Source organism: Benincasa hispida, chromosome 10 (genome assembly GCF_027475165.1).
Source record: "Benincasa hispida cultivar pf3 chromosome 10, pf3_genome.v1.1, whole genome shotgun sequence".
Taxonomy (NCBI): Eukaryota; Viridiplantae; Streptophyta; class Magnoliopsida; order Cucurbitales; family Cucurbitaceae; genus Benincasa; species Benincasa hispida.
In genome coordinates this window covers 47,002,669-47,024,233 of record NC_143487.1, presented here as the reverse complement: position 1 = coordinate 47,024,233, position 21,565 = coordinate 47,002,669, and the positions used below count along the sequence as shown (strand labels likewise).

Sequence of the window (21,565 nt, the reverse complement as noted above, 5' to 3'; positions counted from 1 at the left end):
GTTGGACTATACTCATTTCGGTTATGTGATTGGATTTTTTATTTTAGTTAAACAAACTTTTTTTGTGATTTATTCCATAATTATTAAATTACTTTTAAAAATTGAAGTTTTTAAATGTAGAAAAATGAGCAATTTTTTTTTTTTATAAATATAACAAAATGTTACTATCTATCAATGATAGACACTTTATCATTTATCACTAATAGATACTAATAGACATCTATCAATGTTTATCATTGAAGATTGTGGTATTTTGCTATATTTGAAAATATTTTAAGTAGTTTTGTTATTTAAAACAATATTTCATTTTAAAAATCCAGTAAAATCATTTTTTTTAAAAAAATAATAAAAAAAAAACACGCACACTTTTCCTTGACGATCTTGTTTGCATGTAGTACGGGCAACGGTCAGGTATGGCAACCCGCAACAGCCGGTGAAACTTGAAGTCCGCTTTTAGCTAACCACGCAAAACTACCGGATACCATAGGTTTCCCGCGAAAACTTCCGGTTTCCCTTTTAACTGTCGTCAAAAAATTAAAATAAAAATAAAAAATTGCAAGGAATCAAGAAAACAAAATCATAATACCCATCTTCTTTTTCACTTCCTTCAAAAATTCTCTGCAACTCTCTCTGTTTCTCTCTCTTGCCGACATTTCCTTTTCCCTAACTCCATCTTCTTCTTCTTCTTCCCTTTTCCTTTCCTCAACTAATTTATACAAAAAATCACTCAAACCCCTTTTCTTTCATCCATGTTTGACGTCACCCTACCCAAAATTATTGTCTTTTACGACAATTTTTCTGCCCTATTTTTCCTTCCTTTTCAAATTTCCTTATCGTTTCTCTGATTCTTCCCATTATTTGGTCGCAGTAGGTTTATTTAAGGGGTTCGATTTGATTAATCCGCTAAATAGGTATTTAAAAACATGCTGAGTTTGGACGACGAACCGCTACAAGTTTTAGGTACAACCCATTTGTCGGCTAGCATTTATCTTCTGCTTTATTTGAGTATTCTAATTGAAATTATTGTCGTAATTTCTCATTTGGGTTTTTTCTTTTCCTTTTTTAAAGTAGTGGGGTTTTGATTTCTTGTTTAATGGTTGCTTTTTGATGCGTTAATGGGTTGCTGCTTGTTTTTAAATACTCGCAGTCTGCATACAAGTTGTATCTTTCTATCTTTCTTTCTTTCTTTTTTTTTTTTTTTTTTTTTTTTTTTCATGGGTGGAATTAGGTTTCTGAATCTTTTGTGGATTGATTTTGGTGGTAGAGAGTGAAATGGTGGAGGGTTTAAAAAGTGGGGAGTCTCTTAATCAGAGGTTACCTGCTGAAGCCCTGCAAATTGAAGAAGATTCAAAATCTGTGGGGTTTTGGAGATTATAGGAGATTGATTTGGAGGAAACGAAATGACAGTTGATCAGGACGATTCTGAGGCTATTGAAAAGGAAAAGAAGAAGAAGAAGAAGAATGTGTTAGTGGGGATTAGGATAAATGGGGATAGTAGAGACCTGCTCAATTGGGCGATTGTTAAAGTTGCTGATCCTGGGGATTGTGTCATTGTAATCCATGTTTGTCAAAGTTCTGGTGCGTTTTCTTTCTTTCTTTCTTCAATCCTCAATCTTTGGTTTCAACTCTTTTACATGGGATGGTTACTTTTATGATGTATAGTTTCGGAATATGATTTTTCCCTCCTGTCCAACAGACCGTGCATCAAAAGATAAGCCCTTATTTGATGAATTCTTAGAAGGATACAAAAGCCTTTGTGATGTAAACAAGGTTCGGTTTGGAATTTGTTGCCCTTTATGGATGCAATGGATGAATTGAAATTTTTTGTAATGGTTATTATCTTTGGATTTGGGTATTAGGTAGCTCTTGTTGCTCTCATATTGACTGGAAGTTCGGTTAAGAAGACTCTGGTCAGACAGGCAAAAAGCTATGCAGCCGGGGCTGTGGTTTTGGGAACAAGCAAACCATCTAATCTTGGGTAGGGAAGCCACTGAAAAGTCAAGTCATTAGGTAGTTGCCTCTTTTTTGTTTTGTTATTTGGTCTTAATAGAAACCATTTGCAGGGGTTGGTCTTCAACAACTAGATACTTTGTTAAGCGACTGCCTCCAACCACCGATGTCTTGGCTCTCAACAATGGCAAAATTATCTTCAGAAGATTTACCAATGATCAACTACCAGGTTTGGTATTCTCTATAAGACCATTCATTGGTAGATTGATTTTTTTTTTTTTTTTTTTCCTGAAAAAGGAAAAAAGAAAAAGTAGAGTTATATATTTGACTGTAATGCGGCAGGCTTGAACCTAGACCCAAAACCAAGTTTTAGTCAGGCTAGTCAATCTGATTTTGATGGCTCTGAGACTGAGAAATCTGTTTCGTATGGGGTTGGTAGTGAAGACTTGAAGGATGAAGTTCATGGAGTTGTCCTTGAAAGTAAAAGAAATTGTTCCAAACCAGATCCTCCAATGAAGATGGAGCATTCCGAGCGGGGGCTTGGTTGGCCATTGCTCCGAACGACTCCAAGGATTTCGCAAACCCCATGTGTACATAACATGTCTGTAGTGCAATGGGTGATGAACTTACCCGATCGCTCCCCATATCAAAGTTTAAGCACAAAAGGAAATGATCCATCAAAAAGCGAGATCCCTTGTTTTGTGGATGAGAGAGCTAAAGGCAGTTTATCTTCCTTTTCTGAACCACCAGAAGACTTGGAGGATTTCCTGAAAACTAACTCAACTAATTATAAATGGTTTAGTCCTGACGTGCTGAAAATTTCAACTTCTCATTTTTCTTCAGGTTTCAAGTTAATCCTTGCTATGAATTGATCATACATTCGTTTTCTCACCTTTCTGAGGTAAAGTATATCTTTGGTCCATGTCTCATGAATTTATTTTTTCTTTACAGAAAACCTGATTGGGAAAGGGGGTTGCAATCAAGTATACAAAGGAATTCTCCCAGATGGAAAGCTGGTAGCAGTTAAAGTAATGAACTCATCCAAACAGGCGTGGAACGAATTTTCTCAGGAAGTTGACATTATATCCTCATTACATCACAGAAATATAACTCCCTTTCTCGGTATCTGTGTTGTAGACAATACATTGATCTCTGTTTATGATTTCTTTTCCAAAGGAAGTTTAGAGGAAAATTTATTTGGTACGGCTTAAATATCATAATTTTCTTCTACAATCTAAATTACTCTGAGTATGCTGATAATAAAATTATATGATATTTAGATTCGAACAAAGGAAAAAACATACTTTCATGGGAGGTAAGAGTCAGGTTGGCTATTGGAACTGCGGAAGTGCTAACCTACCTGCACGACGAATGTCCCCGACCTGTTGTGCATCGAGATGTTAAGACATCGAACATTCTGCTCACTGATGAACTCGAACCAAAGGTAATTAGTTAGAATATCTTCCTCGGATGAGACTTTGAATTTTTCTCATTTATTCCTAACTGAGGGTAGTGTCTATATAACAGTTATCAGATTTTGGGCTTGCTATATGGGGACCAACAGAATCGTCCTTTCAGATTGAAGCTGATGTTGTCGGAACATTTGGATATCTTGCTCCAGAATATTTCATGTATGGAAAGATGAGCAATAAAATTGATGTGTATGCCTTTGGTATAGTTCTACTTGAATTGTTATCGGGACGAAGAGCAATCAGCGCCGAAACTTCTAAAGAGCAACAGAGCTTGGTTATGTGGGTAAGACTTCTATCAAAAGTACTGCCTACAATTTAAATGTTTTTTTTGATACTCTATGCATGCAAAGATGAAGAACATTTATCATTTTACATCAGGCTAAGCCAATCATAGAGAGTGGCAATGTAAAGGATATAGTTGATCCAAATTTGGATGGAAAATTCGATGAGGAACAGTTGCAGAGAATGGTTCTTGCAGCAACCCTTTGCATCACGAGGGCATCTCGACTCCGTCCTAGAATTAGTCAGGTATTCCATTGAACATTATACTTCTTCCTTAAAACTCAAGGAGACTATGGTGAAACCTAAAGAACATATTCTGTTCAAGTAAGATCGTTTGCTCATTACTTGTATCAATCAAAGATGTTTGTGAACGGTGTTTGTTCCAGATATTGAAGATTCTTAGAGGGGAAAGCGATACCGAAAGCCTCCCTATGGAGGATTCACAAAGTGTGGAGAATGGAGATGATGAAGTGTATCCAAATTCAAGTTCTGAACTGCATTTAAGCCTTGCATTGCTTGGTGTTGATGATGGTGGGAACTCATTTAGCAGTGTGGAACAGACAAAAAGGGTTGCATTGGAAGATTATTTCAAAGAAAGATGGAGCAGATCCTCCAGCTTCAACTAGCTTCTTCTTTAGAGATATGTGTCAGTTTCCCCTTATCTTAGACTGTAAATTAGCCAAATCTATAGAATAAAAAATTGTGATAAAAATTAAAACTGTACAATGAATATAACTTATGCACCCTTTAATGTGGTGATTTCTGACAGGCTTGTAAATATTTCAGTTTCTTTTCTTTGGTTGTAAGGGCAATTAAATCAGTAAATGGACCATATTTACAATTTCTTGCCATATTGGATAGTTTATAATGGGTTAATAATTTCGAATAAATTAAAAGAATTATTTAGACGGGTAATTATTTTAAATGATAAAACTGCTGAAAATATTTTTAAATATAGCAAAAAGTCACTGTCTATCTCTTATAGACAATGATATTCTGCTACATTTGTTAGTAACTTCTCATTTTCTTATATTTGAAAATATCTCTTATTTAGGCCATGTTAGATAATCAAATGATTTTTTTTAAATTTAAACCTATAAATATCATTACTATCTATCAACTTATAAAACTACTTTCTTTAGGCTCTGTAAGTAATGTTTTCAAAATCAAAGTCACACTTCAAATTTTTTTTAAAAAAAAATTGAAGACTAAAAATGGTAGTTTTCAAAAACTTGTTTATGTTTTTGGAAATTGTCTAAGAATTCAAATGTTTATATAAAAAATATGAAAACCATAGGTAAAAAATTTTGAGAAACAAGCACAATTTTCAAAAATAAAAAACTAAGAATGAAATGATTATAAAATGAGGCCTTCAAGTTTTAGACATATTAAATCTTAAACTTTCAATCTCATTAAAATGTACTATGAACTTAAATAAGTATTACAAATTGTATATTTGTTCAATTTTTGTTGGTATTTCCACTAATGATGTAAAAGAATGTAAAAATGTTCATAAATTCTTTAATTTCATTGAATAAAATTTTCTTTTTTTTAAAAAAAAAAAAAAAAAGTTTGACGCACAAATTAACAATTGAATAAATTGGTTAAAATTTATAAATCTCAATAGAAAAATAGCTCTAATCTCGTTTTCTAAAATTTTATCAATATATTGTACAAATGTTTTATACTTCAATAAAACCGCATACAGTTTGGAGCGTGAAGTTATTACATGATTGAAACTGTTAACACTTTTAATACAGATACATCGTTTTTAAACATGACTTTAATTTTTTTGGTTTAGAAAACCGAAAGTAAAAAATAGTTATCAAATATGCAAACTTTTGTTTTTAAAAACAAAAAATGAAAAATAGTTTTTTATTTTGTACCTTTAAAAATTAAGTCATAAATACTATTCTCACTTCTAAATGTCTTACTTTGTTATCTATCTTTTACCATTGTTTTAAAACCCTAAGCCAAATTTTGGAGAAAAAAATTAACTTTTAAAAACTAGCTTTTATTTTTAAATTTTGGCTAAAGAATTGAAGTTTTTATTTTTTTTTTATTTTATTCTTTTTTAACAAAAAAAACTCAAATCAGCAAATGGACTATATTTACAATTTCTTGCCATATTGGATAGTTTATTATGGGTTGAAAATTTTGAATAAATAAAAGAATTATTTAAGATGTGTAATTATTTTAAATAATAAAACTGTTGAAAATATTTTTAAATATAGCAAAAAAACCATTGTCTATAAGTGATAGACAGTTATATTTTACTACATTTTTTTAGTAAGTCGACTTATTTTCTAATATTTGAAAATATCCCTTATTTAGACTCTTTTAGGTAACCAAATACTTTTTTAAAATTAAACCTATAAATATCATTACTATCTATCAACTTATAAAACTGCTTTATTTAGGTCCTGTTAGTAATGTTTTCAAAATTAAAGTTAGATTTTGAAAACTAAAAAAATAGTTTTAGAAAACTTGTTTATAAAAAATAGTTATTGAATATGCATACTTTTGTTTTTAAAAACAAAAAATGAAAAATAGTTTTTCGTTTTTTGTCTTTAAAAATAGATCCCACAAACACTATTTGCATCTCTAAATGTCTTACTTTGTTATCTATTTTTTTTTTTTTTATCAATTTTTTAAAAAAAAACTAAGCCAAATTTTGAAAAAAATATATATAATTTTTAAAAATTAGCTTTTATTTTTAAATTTTGGTGAAAGAATTCAAGTTTTTTTTTCTTTTTTTTTTTCCTTTTTGGAAAAAAAAACTAAAATGAGTAAATGGACCATATTTACAATTTCTCGCCACATTGGATAGTTTATTATGTGTTGAAATTTTCGAATAAATAAAATAATAATTTAAGATAGGTAATTGTTTTAAATGATAAAACTGTTGGAAATATTTTTAAACATTAGACCGTGATATTTTACTACATTTTTTGAGTAAGTCGACTCGTTTTCTTATATTTGAAAATATTTCTTATTTAGGCTCCGTAGGTAACCAAACGTCTTTTTAAAATTAAACTTATAAGCATCATTACTATCTATCAACTTGTAAAACTACTTTATTTAAGCTATGTTAGTAATGTTTTCAAAATTAGAGATAGATTTTGAAAACTAAAAAAAAATTGTTTTAAAAAAATTGTTTATGTTTTGGAAATTGTCTAAGAATTCAAATGTTTATATAAACAAATATGAAAATCTTAAGTAAAAAATTTTGGAAAAACAAGCACAATTTTCAAAAATAAAAAATTATGAACGAAATTGTTATCAAATGAGGCCTTCAAATTTTAGTCATATTGGATCTTAAACTTTCAATTTCATTTAAACGTACCAAGACTTAGATAAGTATTACAAATTTATCATTGGTTCATTTTTGTTGATTTTCCCACTAATTATATAAAAGAATGTAAAGATGTTCATAAATTTGTTAATTTCATTGAATAAGATTTTCTTTTTTAAAAAAAATTGACGCACAAATTAACCATTGAATTGGTTAAAATTTATAAATCTCAGTTAAAAAAATAGCTCTAATCTCGTTTTTCTAAAATTCTATCAATTTCATACTGTACAAATGTTTTATACTTCGATAAAATGCATCATGTTTGGAGTGAGGACTTATTACAAGATTGAAATTGTAACACTTTTAATATAAATACATCGTTATCAAATACAACTTTAATTTTTCGTTTTAGAAAATTGAAAGTAAAAAATAATTATCAAATAGAGGGATTTTTAAAAATAAAAAAATAAGTGAAATTATTTACACAAAATAACAAAATTTTAATATTCTTTGATAGAGGTCGATAGAAATCTATCGATGTCTATTAATTTTTTTTTTCTATTTCTGTAAATATTTTGACTTTTTTTTATCTGTGAAAATTTTCATATCAAATATGCACACTTTTTGTTTTTTAAAAACAGAAAATTATATATATAATATTTGTCTCTAAAAATTAAACTTATAAATACTATTTTCACCTCTAAATGTCTTATTTTATTATCTACCTTTTTATCAATGTTTTTAAAAATGAATGCCAAATTTTGAAAACTAATTTTTTCTTTTTAAATTTTGGCTAAAGAATTCATGTTTTTTTTAACTACAATATAGTAACTATAAATTTAATTTTTGTTCAAATTTCTAGTTGTTGGAAGTCAAATTTATTTATTTTATTAATATATTAAATATGGAGAAGTCTAATTACTTTTTTTTTTGGGAAAAAAATGTGTCAACAAAATTCTAATTGGTTATGCAGATGTAGAATTCATAAAATAACTAAAATGGCATGGTTTGTGCCTATTGTACCAACTTGACATCTAAATTTTTATATTACAAATATGAATCCTTCCAGTTGACAAGAATTTAATTTTATTTAAAAAATTATATGATTTAAGCAAGGCAAAGATAAATCTATTTATCAGTATATATTTATGAAATTATCTTTTTGGAGTTCATCTGAAACATATCACAAGAAAGAGTATTTGTCGTTGTTTTTTCTTTTAATATTCAAGAATAAGATGAAAATTTAGGACAGATATATTTAGTGATACGAAAATATAAATTTCAAAATAAGAAATTCAATTTAAAGCTAGATTTGTATTTCAGGTTTTCAGTGCAGTCAAATATGTATTTAGTAATAGGTCTTGAAAATGGATTTCAAGTTAATTTCGGTCTCATTTGGTAACAATTTGATTTTTAATTTTTGTTTTTGAAAATTAAGTCTATTTCATCTATGTTTCTTACCATAATTTGCATCTTTCTTAATTACAATGGTTAAATTTTTAGCCAAATTTCAAAAATAAAAATAACTCTTTGAAAGTTATGTTTTTTAGTTCTCAAATTTTTGCTTAGTTTTTTAAACTATTGGTGAAAAGTGGATGACAAATGAAGAAATTTAGAGTGGAAGTAGTGTTTATAAGCTTAATTTTCAAAAATTAAAATGGTTACCAAATGAGACTTTATTTTTTAAAATATGATTGATGATATATTTGTAAGCTATAAAAATAGTTTTAGTTATTAAATAAATATTAGGGCAAATCTCTACACTTTATAATATATTTTCAATTTAACAAAAGCAAAATGAATTTATATCATGAAATACTCATCAAAGTTTTTTTCTTTTTAACGTAATTCTACACTTCAAATCTATTAAAAAAAAACTACACAATAAAATTTAAAATTCAAAAGTGAAATACAACAAACTGTTTTTAAATATAGAAAAATATCATTATCTATCAGTGATCAGCATTGATAGATGTCTATTAGTGTCTATCATCGATAGACAATGAAATTTTGCTATATTTAAAAATATTTCCAACCATTTGTCATTTAAAACAATTATCCTAAAATAAAACATATAAATGTTATTTTTTAAAATTTTGACTCAACTTTAAAAAAAATTTCAAAAATTTCAAAAATAAGGAAAAATATTTACACAAGTAGCAAAATTTAATTATTTTCTCCTTCTGCATCTTCCGGCTTCTCCTTCTTCCTATTCTCCTTGTTCCTGTTTTCCTCCTCTTTCTTCAATTATAAATCTTCTTCTTCTTCTTTATTTATAGTTTTGTTGCTAGTTAATCAAAAATGTTAATTAGAATGACAATAATAGACAATGGAAGATCAAATTATAGACCAAGTGATAATAGTTTTTTGTAGTTTTGTTGCTAGTTCTAAAATAGTAAATAGATGAAATCATAGACAATGGAGACAAGTGATAAAATACTATCATTATCTATCACATACACTAGACATTGTTATTGGAAAATTTTGTTACTTTCAGATAGTTATGATAAACATTGTTGATAGAAGTCTATCAGCATCTATCAATGATAGAAACTAATACAAGTCTATCACTGATAAACACTGGTAGAAGTCTATCAGTGTTTATCAATGATAGAAACTGATACAAGTCTATCTTTGATAAAGTTTGTCACTACAAGAAAAAAGGCTCTCCCGATGCGTAAATCAGCCGTCAGGAGATCGATTGTTGGAAGATAGGGTCTCTCCCGATGACGTAAGAGACACATTGGGAGTTAGAAAGAACTTCCGACGATGTATACTATTTGTCAGGAGATTGGAATTATCTCCCAACGGTGGAACATTACTCGTCGGGAGTTATAGTAACTCTTGACGAGTTATTTATTCGTCGGGAGTTCCTACGGATGTCCCGACGACTATCGAGGACCGTCAGGAGATCTAGTATAAAAACTAGATCACACAAAAGGCAGATGTCTGCCTTCTTCTTCCCCAATTCTGAAACCCTAGGTAATTGAGAGAGAGAAGTGGTTGTTGAAGGAACTCTAAATCGAGAACTAATGAGCGAAAGCAAATTGTTCCAAATTTCATTGAGAAATAACACAAACAAATACAGCCTAAAAGAACAGATTATGCATAAACTATAAATTATAAGCATGCTTATTTACTTAAACAAGGGATAAAGTATGCAAACCTTCGAAGAACCTTTCTTCAAGTATCCCTCGATTGTTCAGCAACTCATTCAACAACACGAACTCGAATATAATGATCAGAACTCGATCTCAACGAATGACTGGATGAACCTCGATCATAATCGAGTTCAACTCGATCCCAAACCTCGAATGGAACTAAAACACCACCACAAGAGTTACCTTGGTATTCTCGGTGTGAGAATCTAGGAGCTGTGGGCTCTGTGTGACTTTGGATTGAGGGATGAAGGAGGTAGACGATCGAATAAGTCGGAGATGGATGAAGTCTATCGTATAGACTAGATACTCGATCGTTTAGTAAAAGAAGCCTATCGTATAGACTTGCTACTTGATCATGTAGCAACGAGTAAACGAGTAACTATCGTATAGTAAACTCGATACTCGATCGTGTACGCTGTGAGATGCTATCGTTTAGTAAAACTATTTTACTCGATAGTCTTTTCTTTTGTGAAACAATATAATGAATCAACCATCCGACTTGGAAAAAAAAATTCTTTTTATCTCACAGTTACCATAAAACTGTCAATAACCTCCCACTCAATTCGGTTATTATAGAAAAAAATTAATTAATTATCACATAATTAATATATTATAAATACATACAATAACCAACTTATCATATTATATTTATAACCTATAGTTTTAATATTTCATCACATGAAACATATAAACTATAGTTCTTTTTCTATTTTATAGTATAAATCATATCTATATTAATTCCTCCAATTAATAATGTATCAAATATATCATATCAATTATATCACATATAATTGAATCAATTTAATTATATTATATATAATCAAATTTCCTCTTGTTAGTTTGAATACTTCAAACTAACCCAAAATCTGATTCTCAACTTGAACCCATTGAGCTACCAAGGGGACCTTATGGACCTGTAGCTTGAAGCTTCAATGGTATGTGAATAACTGACTAAACTCTTTAATCACGAGATCCATCCATCCGTTAATTGTTGATCACTCCATTAAATATCGATAGTTGCACTATTCGCACTACAGATATATTTTTGTGTCCATTGGATATAACCAATCAACAGTGCGATGACCCTTCACAAATCTCTTGTAAGTACAACTGGGCTAATTTATCGTTTTGCTCCTACAGTTATATCTAATTCCTTAAGTACCACTAATTCCTCTAATAAACAACAAGTCATAGTCCTACTATAATTAGTCCTCTCTTCCCAAGAGAGGGTGTGGCCTCTATGTTCAAGACCCAGAATCAGTCCTTAAGGAAGTAATTTATTTACTTATCCCTGCTTCGAGGAAGGAGTGAATTCTGTCTTATGTATCTGAGTTTCCAGCTCCCCAATCAGACGAATCAAATGGTAGGCTTGCTGAGTTGGCAATCTGACCACTCTCACCCATACAAATCAAAGGACCGTCCTCATGAGTAGGAGTTCTTAACTCACTCAAGATTAAGGTCATGTCACCTATGGTCATCCTAGTGAAATGTAAGTCTCAATTATGAACGACATTATATAAAGAGACTAATCATTTCATGGTCTAGTCTTATATAAACTCTTTATATAGAATACCCCTACTTGCATGTCTCCACATGAATGATCAGGATCAGACCATTTGTAGCACTTTACAACACTTGTAGCATCTACAATTAGTTTATATTCCAACTTATAAACCACGACCCTCTCAACCGTGAGAGGGCGGGGCCCCGTTGTTCAAGATCAAGAATCAGCGAACCTATCTGCTAACCCTAAATCGGGTAGGAGTGAATTTTATCTTGCAGAACTATGTCCCTAGTTATTTATCTAGTCTTATCCCCAAAATGGGAGGCTTATTGAACAATGTTGTTGGACTACTCTCACCTATGTAAATCAAAGGATAATCCTGAATAAACAGGAGTTCATAGTTAGTTCAGGATTAAGATTAAGTTACCCTAGGTCATTGAATTTGAAATAGTCAGTTTTAATAGCAAACGGTCGTTATAAAGAAAAATGACTACTTTGAGGTCCAGTTTTATGCAAACTCATTGCATAGGATGCCTCCACTCACATATTTCTACATGAATGATTTTGAGATCGCATCATTTGTATCAGTATACAAAATGGACCGTATCTAATAGTATCACCAGGATGAGGTACCCAATCTCATCCATGTACTTATAAACCATTTTTGCTATATACTAAAACTTGATCCTCTTTTATATTGCCATATAAAGTTAAAGTATTCATATTATAGTATGGATTCGTTTATTGAACTTTTATAATAGAATGCAATATCAATAACAATTTATTGAATAAAATACTCAATAAACAATATTTTTATTGATAAATAGAATATGTTAACAAAACTTACAAACTGCGAGTTTTAGGACATTCCCAACACAAAATGTGTTTGAGGCAAAAACTATCCTAAAACTATAATAACCATCTCTTGCGACAATAAATACTATTTTGTATTCCCCAATTAGCTATAATCAACACTATTTCAAAACCCCAATTTGTTATAGTATTTACTAATTGCTACAGTTTTTATTATTTTACATTCATCATTTTTTTATTCTTTGCTACAGTGTTTACTATTTCTTTCTCAAACTAAAATAATTTACACTTCAAATATAAACTATTATAATCCAAACTAAAAATAATCTACACCCCAAACACAAACTATTATAATCCAACTATAATAACTTAGAACTATAATGACCAACTCCTTGCCTCAAACGCTCCCTCAATGTCTATCAATATTTTTGTAAATAATTTGACATTTTTTCTATCTATAAAAATTTTTCTTAAAAAGAATCTGCAAATCAGTGATTCCCCCGACCTATTTAATTCTCTATTTCTAGAAACAAAATAGAATAAAAGGTGCTAATTTCTTTGGCAAGGATGACTTTAACGAGGTGGAAAATAGGGGAGGTAGTAAGATTTTTTATTCCTGTTTGCTAAACGAAGATGGGAAATACATTTCACATTCCCTTAAAAAAAAAATTGGTCCATCAATACTTTTAAAAATAAAATGAGGGCTATTTATATTAATATGAGATCTACTAGTATTTATAAAATAAACTTATAGTGTGAACAACGAAACAACCATACTCTCATAATATTTGAAAATTTTTCCATCACCTCTTTGCCTTGAATATATTATATTATGTACCTGAAATTATTCCACACCTGAATTTAATCTTTGCCAATTCTATGTAGAAATTCTAGTTCTTATCTCAATAGAATGAAATGTGAAAATTCACTAGAATTGAGATTTAAATGATTCTGTCCATCTCAATCACACGAACATCATTAAATAGAATGAAAATCAAACAACTCATCTTGAATCTTTCATCATTGTCAACTTGAGCATAAGATATATATACTTTCGATTGAAAGATCCACCAAATTTATAAACTCAGGAAATTAAAAAAAAAAAAAAAATTGCTGTTTGAAAAAGAGAGTGTGAAGAGATCTTGAATTTATAATTGAACAGTATTTGAAGAAGCAGAAAAGATTTGATTTTGAAAAGGAAAAAGAAAGATGGTATGAACCAAAAACAAAAAAGGATCAGTTTTGTTTGGTGGGGTTATAAATTATGATTGGACCCACAATGATAAATGGTCGTAAGAACACGAAGCTAGATTCTCCCACGAACCTCTTCCATTTTACATCTATGTTCTCCCCCTACCTATAAATGGCCTTCATTGACACTCGCGTCCCCAATTCCTTGACTTTTCAGCCACGGAAAAGTTTTTGCTCACTCCTCCCCTATATTCGCTCTTCTCGGCATCTCTCTAAAGGTTTTGTATCCTATTCTCTGTTTCTTTCTTTCTGATTGCCGATTCCCCTTATGATTCTTTACCGTTTACTTGTCATTTCTTGATTGGGTTTTAGGTTTTGCTTGTTGGGTTTTCTTTCTTTCTTATGATCTTTCATTGTTCTCTTAATAATTATGAAATGAAATTTGCAACTGGGTGTTTGATTCATTTGAGGGTTTTGTTGTTACTACTTGTCAGCATGTTGTTCTTGCTGTAGAGGAAATTAGTGTTCCTGAAGGGTGTGAAATTTTCCAGGTGGGTGACCTAGAAATCCCCATCTTAGGTGAGAAATTCATTCATGATGCTTTTTTGATGGTTTTTGTTGTTGAATTGTGCTGAATTCTTGTTTATCTAATTGTTTAGGATCTGGGTTTGAGTCATAACTGTAGTTTCTTCTTGGAGTTGCTGTCTTCAAGTTGTTTTTCAAGTGGTTCTCTAGCTGCCTAGGCTGCGATATCTTTAATGGAAGACGGGGAGCTTGAATCCTCAAACCTGGAAGTGTTTTCTAGTTCGAACGCGGTTGAGCTTCCGAGCAGTTGCTCAATGGATAGCTTCTTTGATGAAATTCTAAAGGACACTCATGCTTGCACACACGCTCATACTTGCAACCCTCCTGGTCCTGATTATTCACATACACACACCTGTTTTCATGTCCATACGAAAATCGTCTCTTCCCCCACTGACGAAAAGGTTTCCACTGATGACACGGCGGAGTCTGTGGATAAAAAGAATAAGAAGCGTCCGCTAGGTAACCGCGAAGCAGTTCGTAAATACCGGGAGAAGAAAAAGGCGAGGGCTGCATCATTGGAAGATGAAGTTGTGAGATTGAGGGCCCTGAATCAGCAACTGTTGAAGAGATTGCAAGGTCAGGCTGCATTGGAGGCTGAGATTTCCAGGCTCAAATGTTTGCTTGTGGATATTCGGGGAAGAATTGAAGGGGAGATTGGAAGCTTTCCATATCAGAAACCAGCCAATTCAAATCTGCCCAATCAAAATGTGCCTGGTAGTTACATGATAAATCCATGTAATGTGCAATGCAATGATCAGGCATATTGCCTTCATCCAGGGGACGATGGAAAAAGTGGAGAGAGCGTTTCGTTGAATGGGCAAAGTTTTAGTGCGTGTGACTTTGAAAATCTTCGGTGCTTGGCAAATCAAAACACAGGAGCAAAGGAACTTCCTGACCGTGGACTAGGGAACACAATTTCCGACGTTAATTGCTCAGAATTAAATCCGAAGAAAGGTAAAACCAGAGCACTTAACTTTTAATCTTTTTAGTTTTATGATTGGTGCAGTGTATGGTAGTTCAGTTGATCGGTATCAGTGTTTCTGACTTACTATACTTTGTGGCCTTTTTTATCTTTTCCTTCTCAACTTGTTATGACACTGAGGCTTGATCCAGATCATGCTCTTTATTTTTTGAGAACTGAACAAAAATAAGCACTGCAGTTGGAGAAAATGGTCTATTAGACATTTGATTTCTGTTGCATATTAGTAAAAGGCGAAAGAATAGTTTGCTCTGTGCTCACTGTGCACATGCATAATTTCCATTGCATATTAGTATCATGTAGATGTCGTAAAGATCTTCATGTTGAGTTGATTTGTTGCATGGTCCTGTTTTATATTGGGATGCATAAATGTTGCAATAAAATACATTTGATGAATGATCGATTTTATCATAATTGCTAGGAGATTTTAGTACTGGATAATTTATGGATAAAGTATCTAGATGGAGCAATCTCCCATACTTTACTTTTTTTTTTTTTTTTTCACTTAATGTATTACATGTGTATATAATCACATCTTAACTTCAGGTGTATATGAAAGACTCTATCCAAGTTATGTCTTATAAAAGTCTGAACTTGATGTTGCCTTTTGAAGCAAAATCTGACTGGCACTCGAAGATCTCTCTACCGTCTTAGGTTTTTTTTCATATTTTGCTTGCAAGGCTCTTGCTGATTGCCCAACTTTCATTTGTTGGATGTTTGGATTAAATTTATTCATTTGCAGCTGTCAAATCAACTTCTCATCATCTGATACGAGATTTGTAAACTCTCATTTTCCTTTGGGGTGTAAAATTATATGCAAATTTTTGGCATATGTCAGTGACCATCAGTAAAACAAAATGAGTTGTCTTCTCTGTTGTCTTTCCTTCTTTTCCTTTGTTTTTTTTCCCTTTCTTTACATTTACTTAAGATTTTTAAGAGTTTGATACAACTCGAGGACTTGCCTCTTTTTGTCTTCAGCTACTAACAACTCTTTATATGATGCTCACGGTTCAATTAGGAGGAGGGGTCTGTAAGACGACGAAAAATGGGAAGAGCTGATCTCGGATAGTAGTATATGCATCATTTTGTGTATATAAGCCTGCCACATCCGTTCCTGTTCTGTTCAATGCCGCATCAACATTGTCTTTCAGGTTTTCTCTTCCGCAACCCATTCACCCTCTTTCTAGGTTGTTTGAGATGACCATGTATGTTGAATGAGAAAGTAATTCAGATGCATAAGCATGCTTTTAAGAAGCTAGAAAATGACTATGTAGAATTATCAACCTTCATAGTTTAGGATAGCCACGCCACACATATATCAGCTGAGGGTTTCTGGGTTTTTTTTTTTTTTTTAAACAATATGTGGGGTGGGGGAACCGAACCTCTAACATTGAGATTGATAGTACAAGTACTGTTCCAATTGAGTTATGCTCATTTTGGCGAGTTTATGAGGATATTGTTGGCGGTTTTAGCAAACTTTTCCTCTTTCTAAGCTAAGAAATTTCATGGATTATTGGAATTACAGAATGGTGGGATTTCAGGACCCGAGCCATGTCAAAACACCTCAAGGAAACTTAGATTTTCCATTCAATGTGCCAGAGGACTTTTGTTTACTTGCATTCTGAGTCATCGGTGTCGACCAAGTGGGGTTCACCATTATTGGTGAAAAATGCTTGTGGCTGTACTTTTGAGGTCTCTGATGCTCACTTCCACTAGATTTTGTGGGTATGTCCTAAATCTGAACAAAGAGGTAAGTTTTAGAGGAGATATAATTTAGAATATAAGGCTTTGATTATGTTGTTTGTTTGTGAAATGTGAATCTTTTGTATTACCATGGAGATTTTCAATATGCAAATTGCAAATGAAAATCTGAGAACTTCTGTCACATATGTTGTTTAACCAGCCATTTTAATGAAATATGGAAGATCATAATCTTCCCCTTTGTTTTTAAGAATCTTTTTCGTCTTCACTAAACTTTTTGACGACCAACAAAGTCTAACTTAGTTAAAGTTATGTTGAGTTAAGAAGTCCAAATATACAAATGTTTATGAAACATTGATGATTTACATCGTCTCTGTTACTTGTTAGTGGTTGACATTTGTATCTTATTTGATGACTTTAGACTTTTTTATTTAGTATGATTGGACTTTTCATGGTATTGTGGAGGACTTTGTATTTTTAAAATCAAAGTAAAAGTTGTTTGAATGAATGCTATTTTCTGTTTAGAAAGTTCAATAAAAGAATATTTTCAAATGGTGGAGAAACTATTTTGAGGAATATCAGGGATAGAGATATCATTTGCTTTCTAGTCTCCACTTTCTTTTCTAGAGATTTTCAAATTATTCTCTTTTTTGTCTCTTCTACTTTTACAAATTATGTGGCATTTTTATAATTTCCAAGGGCATATTCCTATTGTTCCTTATATTGTCTGTATATATATATATTTAAGTTCCGACTGTATTGCTCTATTTTTAATGGAAGTAGTATTTTTTTTCTTCTTTTATTAAATATATATAAACATGTATAAACAATTACTTTAGAAAAAATAATTACATCAACATAACTATAGTGTTAAAGCATTTTTTTTGTCCCGTACATCGTAATCATGGTATTGAATTTTCGTGGGAAATTGTCTAAAATAGTTTTCACATTACAACCAAAAAAAAAAAAAAAAGAAGAAGAAAAGAAAGAAGCATTTTGTAAACTCATTAAAAGAGTATTTCCGGCCTTCTCGAGCGAGATTAGCCCTAGGATGGCATTAGAATTTTGATAGTAAACAACTGTCCACGTGTACTATTCATTAATCAAAAAGTAATTTTACAAATATGCCTTCTGAAATAATAATATTATATTATTATAATATCTTAGGTACCAATGTCATCTGTCACACAGACTATAGACCAGAAATTGAACTCAACAATCAATTAGATAAAACAACAAAAAAAAATGAAAAACATTATATTTGGAATCTATCTTAAATCTCAAGGTAAAACTCGTCTGAGATTGTGTACAAATTATGAAGAATTCAGACCATTTACACCGGCATGCCACGTGATTAGGGTTTTTGGTCACATTTTGTACAAAATTTTGGGGTCAATCTTGGACCACATTAACCCCGAGATCATATACAAAAGTCCAAAACTCAATAGTTCACTCAATCTTGGGATACATTCAATAGATCTCGGGATTATTTCATCCAATCTCGATCGAGATGCAAATATATTTCACTCGAGATAGGATGAAGTATCCAGAAAATCATCAAATACAAACAAGATACACAAAAAAAGGCCCAAATATTTAAAGAGAAAAAATATACAACCCAAATTTCACATATATCTTAGGTAGACACTAAAACCCTAACTAAACGCTAATATAAGTTGAAATAGTAGAAAAAACGAAGGAAATAGTGGAATACCTCTACAATAACGAAGTTTAAGGATGAAAATAATCATGGAGACAAGGAAAATTTCAAAGCAAATGCAGGAAATCTTGGGTGAAGTGAGAAGCTGGAATGGTTTCCGTTTATATGAAGGATTTTTTCAAGCAAGGGTATTTTTGTCATTTCAAATTGGTTGGATAATTTGAATTTTTAACGTTTCAAATTTAATCCTAGGGTCGATCTCACTCGAGAAGGCCCGAGATAAACTCTTTTAACAAATTTTTAAAAAGTGTGTTGTTTTTGTAATGTGAAAATTAGAAAGGGCTATCTTGGATAATTTTCTAATTTTCATGGACATGTAGACGGTTCTATTGACATTTTCATATTTTTATATGTTTGACATCAAGATATCATTATATCGTAAAAAATTCTACTAAATATTTAAAAAAATTTATTGATTGTTTTTATATAATTTCTCAAAATATCTATTGACATCAATATTTTATCGATAATTTCGTTAAATAAGGAGCTCAACATTTTAGACGTAAGTGGTAAGATTTCTTTTTAACCAAAGAAGAAAGTGTGTGATTAGTTAAAACTTCTGAAATTTGTGTAACAGATTCAGACTCAAATGTGCTCTTTTTGTTCGTCCATAAAACATACCTCTTTTTTCATTTGATTGGAGCTGTCTTTCAGTTACGTTATTTTGTATTGGTCTCCATTTTTGGCATGTGGAATGTAGCTGTCAACATTCATTTTCAGTTTTTTTTCTTCCTAATTCAACCATGGTAATGTTGCGAGGTAATGAGTTTACATTTGTATATGAGTTGTAATTTCAAAGGGAATGAAATTCTTTGATTATGTTTACTAATAGTGAAAATTTTTATTAGTGTTGTTTATTAGCATAGGAAAACTTAATAAAAAGGGTAAATGACGAAAAGTTAGTAAAAAAGAGGTATGAGTCCTACCCCACGTGAGCCCACATTTCATTATGATTACAGAATGTTAGTAAACAATCACAAACATAATTAAATGGGGCCCACTATTGATTACTATCGATGGATTACATTTACAATGAAGTAAACATGATCTAAGCTCGAATTATCAACTTTTGATAGGATGTTTGGTATATTGTAGGGGTGTACATAGGTTGGGTTGGATTGGGTTGAAGGGGTTTTTTGGACCAGCCCGAAAATTCAGGTTGGTTGGGTTGGCAACCCAAAAAACCAAAATAAAGTCTTTAACCTAACCCAACCTAAAATTCGGGTTGGGTTGAGTTGTCGGGTTATAATTTGTTTTTTTTCTTTTTAATTAAAAATATGTAAATTTATATACAACACATGAATAATAACTAAAATCTCATAAAATTCAAATGCTAAATACCAAATATCTAAGATATTTATTGCAAACTTCAAATAAAGACAAATATCATAACAATTTTAAAAACTATATATTTAAAATTCACAAATTAATCAATACAATGTCATCAAATTTTAAACAAAGAGAAATATATATAGTATATTTTATTTATATATATAAAACTCGGGTTGGGTTGGGTCAACCCTAATCTTTTTTAGCCAACCCACGACCCAACTCAACCCAACAAAAATAGAAAAAGTTTAACCCAACCCAACCCAAAAACAAAATTAACCCAACTCAACCCTTATATTTTGGGTTAGGTAGTTCGAGTTGTTCGGATTGTTCGGGATATCGAGTTACTTGAACACCTCTAGTATATTGTTTATTGATTTGTCGAATATGTTTAAATTTTTTAATTTCATTAAAACAATTTAACTTATTTGCTTGAATGATATTGCTCAAAATAATAATAGTATAACAAAATTTGGCAGCGTGTGTGCAAATTGGTGAGACTTCAAAGATAATCAGTTTAGGGTTAAGACTTTTTCTTATGTTCCTTTTCTTTGGAACAAATAGTTTTAAGTTTGGATTAACAAGATAATTAGCAAATTTTAATTGTGTTTGAAAAAATTGCAAAAACGTGATATAAAGGAAAATTGTTAATGATAAACTGCTAAACAGATATAACAGAATGTCACCGTCTATCAGTGATAGACACTAATAGACATTGATAGATATTTATCAGTGTCTATCAATGATAAATGATGATAATCTATCTGTGTCTAATTACAGATGAATAATGACATTTTGTTATATTTACGTTTTGTTATGTTTGAAAACAACCTTAATATAAATTGATTTTATTAAAGGACTAAAATACCCCAATCATAAATTGTATTTTCAAATCTCAAGCAACTAAAGTCATTCATTTAAATCTTAAATTAAAAACTAGGTTTCAAAACGAGATAAAATCAGTTTTTGGGAGATTTTTATATGGGAGTTAATTTTTTGTTCTAATTTATTAGAACATGACCTCGTAGATTGATTTGTGGGACTTGACTCTCTTAAATTATTATTTTTTTTAAAAAAAAAGAAAAAGATATTTACCTTTTTCTTTATGTTGAACTTAGTTTATGGATGATGCAACATAACTACTTAAATAGAAAAGTGCCCCACTTGTTCAAGTTTAGGGATAAATTTGATGAGATTGGAGGTAATTAAAAATTGAGTTAACATCGCTTAACTAACATAAAAAATCTACGGGTTTGAAGTATTGAATTGGTTATTATAATAACATATATTTTGGATGCAGACTAAAAGACTCTAGGTTATAATAATTTGTGTTTAAATTGTAAATTATTTTAGTTTGAGTTATAGTAGTCTGTATTTGAAGGGTAGATTATTTAAATTTGGGTTTATGTTTTTTTCTACTACCTTTTTATTATACAAGTAATGGTATCTTAATATTATATTTTGTCAACCACATAAAAAAATAGTATGAAAAAAGAAAATGAAAAACATCTTTTTGGTCAATAGGTTTTGGTTCTAGTCTTCATTTGACTTGTATGTTTCAAAATGTTACACAAGTTGGTCTA

At 30.8% G+C, this 21,565-nt stretch overlaps 2 protein-coding genes across 9 annotated transcripts; both read left to right on the top strand.

Annotated features, from left to right (window-relative positions):
- Nucleotides 1-565: 565 nt before the first annotated feature.
- LOC120088712 (protein kinase STUNTED-like) lies at nucleotides 566-4,545 on the top strand. 2 transcript variants are annotated; one of them, XM_039046142.2, is made up of 11 exons: nucleotides 566-960; nucleotides 1,229-1,578; nucleotides 1,697-1,770; nucleotides 1,860-1,978; nucleotides 2,064-2,179; nucleotides 2,293-2,793; nucleotides 2,902-3,150; nucleotides 3,231-3,394; nucleotides 3,478-3,705; nucleotides 3,801-3,950; nucleotides 4,091-4,545. In XM_039046142.2, the coding sequence occupies exons 2-11, from the start codon at nucleotides 1,401-1,403 to the stop codon at nucleotides 4,328-4,330; spliced, it is 2,019 nt and encodes a 672-aa protein (XP_038902070.1). In that variant the 5' UTR covers nucleotides 566-960; nucleotides 1,229-1,400; the 3' UTR covers nucleotides 4,331-4,545. The 2 variants fall into 2 exon arrangements, with proteins under 2 accessions (XP_038902070.1, XP_038902069.1); XM_039046141.2 differs by having other exon boundaries at nucleotides 568-960; nucleotides 1,265-1,578.
- A 9,224-nt stretch (nucleotides 4,546-13,769) lies between these two features.
- Nucleotides 13,770-17,186, top strand: LOC120088627 (basic leucine zipper 19-like). 7 transcript variants are annotated; one of them, XR_005484992.2, is made up of 5 exons: nucleotides 13,770-13,946; nucleotides 14,163-14,247; nucleotides 14,328-15,207; nucleotides 16,251-16,383; nucleotides 16,758-17,186. XR_005484992.2 is itself a non-coding variant. In XM_090305524.1 (4 exons), exons 3-4 carry the CDS (start codon nucleotides 14,427-14,429, stop codon nucleotides 15,814-15,816), a joined length of 819 nt encoding a protein of 272 aa, XP_090161650.1. In that variant the 5' UTR covers nucleotides 13,796-13,946; nucleotides 14,163-14,247; nucleotides 14,328-14,426; the 3' UTR covers nucleotides 15,817-16,102. The 7 variants fall into 7 exon arrangements, 4 of the variants coding, with proteins under 4 accessions (XP_090161650.1, XP_038901969.1, XP_038901970.1 ...); XR_005484990.2 differs by lacking the exon at nucleotides 14,163-14,247 and having other exon boundaries at nucleotides 13,796-13,946; XM_090305524.1 differs by lacking the exons at nucleotides 16,251-16,383; nucleotides 16,758-17,186 and adding an exon at nucleotides 15,779-16,102 and having other exon boundaries at nucleotides 13,796-13,946.
- The last annotated feature ends 4,379 nt before the right edge of the window (nucleotides 17,187-21,565 follow it).

Bases quoted from the DNA above. Each gene is read 5' to 3' on its own strand.
- LOC120088712 (XM_039046142.2), top strand. From the start codon at position 1,401: ATGACAGTTGATCAGGACGATTCTGAGGCTATTGAAAAGGAAAAGAAG. The intron at 2,180-2,292 runs GTTTGGTATTCT...GTAATGCGGCAG, and splicing joins TACCAATGATCAACTACCAG to GCTTGAACCTAGACCCAAAA. The intron at 3,151-3,230 runs GTACGGCTTAAA...TATGATATTTAG, and splicing joins TTTAGAGGAAAATTTATTTG to ATTCGAACAAAGGAAAAAAC.
- LOC120088627 (XM_039046041.2), top strand. From the start codon at position 14,427: ATGGAAGACGGGGAGCTTGAATCCTCAAACCTGGAAGTGTTTTCTAGT. The intron at 15,208-16,250 runs GTAAAACCAGAG...CGGTTCAATTAG, and splicing joins AGAATTAAATCCGAAGAAAG to GAGGAGGGGTCTGTAAGACG.